This window comes from Streptopelia decaocto (genome assembly GCF_964273445.1).
Source record: "Streptopelia decaocto genome assembly, chromosome: 19".
Lineage (NCBI taxonomy): Eukaryota > Metazoa > Chordata > Aves > Columbiformes > Columbidae > Streptopelia > Streptopelia decaocto.
The window spans coordinates 6333066-6339021 of record NC_138674.1 but is presented as its reverse complement, the minus strand read 5'-3'; the positions used below and the strand labels follow the sequence as shown (position 1 = coordinate 6339021).

Genomic DNA, 5956 nt, shown 5'->3' with positions numbered 1-5956 from the left:
GGAGAATGAATGACCCACAGAACCCTATTTCTGCATTCCCCAGCTCAGGGCAGGCTGCGCTGTCACTGCGGCAGCAGGAGCAGCATGAAGAGCTCCTGGCCAGGAGTCGTGTGCTGGTGAGAGGGGCTGGCACAGGAGGGCTACCAGCAATGGGTGTAAAGGCTCTCTTGGAAACAAGAGCAGGGGACAAAGGGGGACTGGCCTTGCTTCCATCATGCCATGGCTTGCCCCAGCCCTTAGGCTGATAGGCTGATCCTTATCTCTGTCCCAATCCATCTACAAATCCACCCATCTGTCCATCCATCCATCCCAGTTCTCCATCTGGGTGAGCTGCCCCATCACATTTCTCATCCCAAAGAGATCATAGAATAATTTAAGTTGGGAGAGACTCTCAAGATCATTGAGTCCAATTATTAACCCAACTCTGGCACTAAACCATGCCCCTAAGAACCTCATCTATATGTCTTTTAAACACCTTCAGGGATGGTCACTCAACCACTCCTTGAGCAGCCTGTTCCAATGCCTCACAAACTCTTCCATGAAGAAATTTTTCCTAATATCCAAACTGAATATTCCCAGGTGCAACTTGAGGCCACTTCCTCTCCTTCTACCACTTGCTACATGGGAGAGCAGAACAACACCCTCCATGTTCCAACCTCCTTTCAGGTAGCTGTAGACAGCAATAAGGTCTCCCCTCAGCCTCCTGTTCTCCAGGCTGAACAGCCCCAGTTACCTCCACTGCTCCCCATCTGACTTGTTCTCCAGACCCCTCAGCAGCTTTGTTGCCCTTCTCTGAACTCACTCCAGCACCCCAAGGTCTTTCTTGTAGTGAGGGGCCCAAAACTGAACACAGGATTTGAGGTGCATCCTCACCAGTGCCAAGAACAGAGGGATGATCACTTGCCTGGTCCTGCTGGCCACACTATTCCTGATGCACGCGGGGATGCTGGTGGCCTTCTTGGCCACCTGGGCACACGCTGGCTCATGTTCAGTCACTGTCCATCAACGCCCCCAGGGCCTTTTCCATTGGGCAGATTTCCACCTGCTCTTCCCTGAGCCCGTAGTGCTGCCTGGGTTTGTTGTGACCCAAGTGCAGGACGCAGCACTTGGCATGAAATTGAACAAGTCCAAGAGTTGGATTGTTCACCTGGGATAGAGTAACACTGAGTGCAAGTGTAGATTGGGAGAGAGTGACTGGAGAGCAGCCCTGCAGACAGGGATCTGGCGTGATGGTGCCACAGGGTCAATAGGAGCCAACACTGTCCCCCAGCAGTCAAGATGGTAAACGGCATTCTGGGGTGCATCAAACACAGCATGGCCATGTGGTCAAAAGAGGTGACCATGCTGCTGTATTCAGCATTAGTGCAGCCTCACCTTGAGTTCTGTGTGCAGTTCTGGGCACCACATATTTTTACACAAGGACGTAAAGGTCCTGAATGCATCTAGATCATCCCCAAGCCCATTGGAGGCCCTTAGGAAGAGTTCCTCTCTCCAAATATCCAGCCCAGCTTGCTGCTGCGTGAACAACCAGGAGAAACTGCCCCAGGACCCTCATTCCAAACCCCATCTCCTCCACCCATACAGGCAGTGCTTTCCCCATTGTCACTGAGGTGGTTCCAGGACCCAAGAGACACCTGTGGGAGGAGATGTTGGGTGGGATATGGTGTCCTTCAGTGCTCCTCATGGTACCTCCTGCTGGGCTTTGTGCCACTGGTCACAACCCTCTGAGCCTGGATGTTCAGCCAGTTCTCAGTGGTGCTAAACAGGAACATGCCCCTGAGCACATTGGGCTGCACTGGGAGGAGTGTGGCCACCCAGACAAGGGCAGTTATTGCCCATCGTGACTCAGCACTGGTGTGGTCACATCTGGAGCCGTGTGTCCCAGTGTGAGGTTCCCCATTCTGGAGGAACGGGAGGAGCTGTCGTGTGGCCAGAGAAAGTCTGGGTCATGTGTGGAGATGTTGAGAGACCCAAACTTCTTTAGCCTGGTGAAGGGGAGGCTGAGGAAACGTGCTGGTTTTACTGAAACTGGGTTAATTTTCTTCATGCATTTTGAACCTCTCTCCTTCACAGCCAGTACAGTCTTTTGTTCAGATTTCTATGAGAATAATGAGATAACGCTGTTTCTTCCCTGGGATAGAGTTCATTTCGTCTTTTAGCAGCTTTACAGTGTTTGCCATTTGGTATGAAAGGAATGTCAGAACTCACTGATATCTTGGCTGTTGTCAGGGAAACCAAGGACTTCTTTGGCCATCCAGCTGTGGATGCAGATTGGCAGGAGGGGACACAGACAGGACAGCACCTGGATTGACATGCAGGCTGATCAATGAAATATTCCCTATGATTAGCGCCATGCTCAGTCTAAAGCTGGAGCCACTTTTGGGGCTTGTTACATCCGTTACTTTGGGTTTTCCAGCTGGTTTGGTCGGTTCCATTCAGAAGTTTCATTCTGTCAGGAGTTCGATGTCAGTTCGGCCTTTTGCTGTTCTGCCATTTTGCCGTTGGCCTTTGGGCCTTTCTGCCTGTTGCCCTTTTGCTCTGTCTCGCTGGGATGGGCTGTTCAGGACCAAGGTGCTCCCTTCTGCAGGACTGGCTGCTCCGTGTGACTGGAGTTACACGGCGGATAGCACTGAGTGTATTTTCTTAATTTAATTTATCTATTTCTATTTAATTTACCTGGACTATTGTCAGTGAAACCAAGGACTTCTCTGGAGTGCAGCTGAAGGTGCAAATTGGTAGGAGGGGACACAGACAGGACAGCACCTGGATTGACATCCAGGTCAATCAACAACTATTCTCTACCATTAGCATCATGCTCGGTATAAAGCTGGAGATGCCTTTTCCAGCCCGTTAATTTTGGTTTTCCGGCTGCTTTGCTTAGCTCTGTTCGGAAGTTCCATTCTATTGGGAGTTCAGTGTTAGTTCAGTTTTACGAAGTTTTGCGGTTTTTCAGTTGGCCCTTGGGCCTCTCTGCCTTTTGCACTTGTACTTTCTCTTGACTGGATCAGCTGTTCAGGACCAGGGTGCTCTCTTCTTTTGGGCTGCCTGCTCAGCACAACTGGAGTTCTGTGGGGGATGGCACTGAGTATAATACATTTTAGTTCATGTGTATTTTAGTTTATTAGTAGCAGTAGTGTATTATTTTTATTATTTTTATTCTCTTATTATTTTATTTTCTAAACCCACAAGTTTCTCCCTTCCCATTCAGTTCTCTCCCTTCTCCCACCTGGGGACTGGGAGCAGGATGGAGCAGCTCTCATGGTCTTGGTTTGTGGTTGTGGTAAAACCATGACAAGAAAGGGTAGTAGTAGCTTCAGAAATCTTGAAAATCACTTTCCAAGATGATGGCAATTTCTAAATTTTTTTTTTTGGTAGAGGGAAACAGCATGAGAAAGGAAAACCATCAGAAACTGCAGCTCTGGAGGTCCAGAGTGGATAAAGTAATGTCACTTTGAGCGCAGTGCTGTGGTCATTCAGAGGAGTCCAGATCAGCCACGGCTTTGTGTTTCAAGGAACAGCTGGTGAGGATGGAGAGACAGCAGCACAGGTGGGGACACACTGGGGTGAGAACAAGGTGGGGAAGCGCATGGGGTGTCTGCAGCCTGTGGGGAAACAGCCACAGGCCTGGGACAGTGCAGGATGGACTGTGGTGGACATGGCCAAGGGCGCTGGCAAGACTGGATGTCCCTGAAAGAGCCAAGGTCTTTGTCCCCTTGGCTATGGCTGATGTCCCTGACAGCGAGGCCTAAGAGGAGACACATGGCTGTCATGGCCATGGCACCCCATTGCCTCCTTGCACCCCCAGGGAGTGTCACACCATTGTCCTGCACTGGGCATCGCACTCCCCACAGCCCCAGGAAGAGCCCTGAGCCACACGTGAGGGACAGGATCTCCCTTCTTGAGCAGATTCTTCAGTCTGTTTTTGGTATCTGAGGGATGCTGTTGTGAGGCCAGCTCTGTCACCGCAGTGCCCATTGCCTCTCCTGGTCACAGGACTGACACACAGCAAGACAGTGACCAAGCCTTGGAGGCACTCAGGCCTTGCACCAACACAAGGGCTGAGAAGGAGGGTGCGGAAGTACAAAGAGAAGGACTCTGGAAAGAACAAGGCCGGTGCTGCCTGTCAGAGCTCCTCTGCTGTAACTGTTTCTTCCATCTTCGCACACAGACACCTCGTATTGAGCTTCACAAAGGTGGAAAGATCTCAGACAAACAGTTCACTGCAGAGTCATTTATTTTGTTTAAATACACAGAGAGCATGACTTCTCATTTACAAGGTCTATGACTCGAACTATAAAGGTGTACAGAGATTTAAAGTGGGATGAATAATAACATTTCTTTATGGGCAATATCATCAGAGTTAAAAAAGCAAAATCAAACAAACCTTCCCCCAACTCCAAACATTCATATACAACTATAAAATATAAAAAAGACAGACTGGACCTGTCATCAGTTATGTCATGAGTGATACGCAGAAGATGGGAAGTTTAATGCCTTTGAAAAGAATCCAGCCATGAGTTTCCTCAGGGCACCCTTGAGCTCCTGGTTCCTCATGCTGTAGATGAGGGGATTCACTGCTGGAGGCACCACTGAGTACAGAACAGACACCACCACGTTTATGGATGGGGAAGAAATGGAGGGGGGCTTCACATGGGAAAAAATGGCAGTGATCAAAAACAGAGAGACCACGGCCAGGTGAGGGAGGCAGGTGGAAAAGGCTTTGTGCCGTCCCTGCTCAGAGGGGATCCTCAGCACGGCCCTCAAGATCTGCACATAGGACACCACAATGAACATAAAACAAAAAAAGAAGAAACAGACACCCACAACAATAAGCCTAGATTCTCTGAGGTAGGCATCTGGGCAGGAGAGCCTGAGAATCTGGGGGATTTCACAGAAGAACTGGCCCAGGGCATTGCCCTTGCACAGGGGCAGTGAAAATGTATTGGCCGTGTGCAGCAGAGCATTGAGAAACCCAGTGGCCCAGGCAGCTGCTGCCATGTGGACACAAGCTCTGCTGCCCAGGAGGGTCCCGTAGTGCAGGGGTTTGCAGATGGCAACGTAGCGGTCGTACGACATGACGGTGAGGAGACAATACTCTGCTGAGGTCAATAAGACAAACAGAAAGAGCTGTGCAGCACATCCCAAGTATGAGATGGCCCTGGTGTTCCACAGGGAATTGGCCATGGACTTGGGGACAATGGTGGAGATGCAACCCAGGTCGAGGAGGGCGAGGTTGAGCAGGAAGAAGTACATGGGGGTGTGGAGGTGCTGGTCCCAGGCTATGGTGGTGATGATGAGGCCGTTGCCCAGGAGGGCAGCCAGGTAGATGCCCAGGAAGAGCCAGAAGTGCAAGAGCTGCAGCTCCCGTGTGTCTGCGAACGGCAGGAGGAGAAACTGGGTGATGGAGCTGCTGTTGGACATTGGCTGCCTGTGGGCATGAGGACCTGTGCAAGGAGGAAAGACAGTGACAAGTTAGGGGAGACTTCTCTGGGGAAAATATCATGTTGTTTCTCATGGAAAACCCCCTCCCTGATGGAGGGATGTTTCTGCGCATTCTCTCTTTCTACCAAGTGACAAAAATCTGTTCATCACAGCTTAAAAGACAGCTTGGGCATCTGGTTTCCATGAACACTGCTCTGTGGCAAGACTCCTTGAGTTAATGTCAGAACAAATAGTGACCGACACTCGCACCCCAACCCCAGGGAGCAAGAGCACCAGGGACAGGTGGAGAAACAGGGAAGGACACTGCAGTGCTACCACAAAATAAAGCAAGGACAGAAAGGCAGACGGGCATGCTGTGGAACCTTCTCCTGACCCGGCTGTGCTGCTGCCACTCACATAATGACACTGTAGAGCAAGTACTTTTAGCACCTTTTTTGTGTACCACGTTGCAGGAACCCTTCACCTGGAGGTCCAGCTGCTGAGGTGGAGACTCGTGACCTGGACCCCATGGCTT

The 5956-nt window shown here is 50.6% G+C and overlaps 1 protein-coding gene across 1 annotated transcript; it reads right to left on the bottom strand.

Moving 5' to 3' along the window:
* Positions 1-4458: 4458 nt before the first annotated feature.
* On the bottom strand, positions 4459-5421 carry LOC309447952 (olfactory receptor 14A16-like; the record flags this gene model as incomplete). Its single annotated transcript, XM_082069096.1, has 1 exon — positions 4459-5421. One exon carries the CDS (start codon positions 5419-5421, stop codon positions 4459-4461), a length of 963 nt encoding a protein of 320 aa, XP_081925222.1.
* Between the last annotated feature and the right edge of the window lie 535 nt (positions 5422-5956).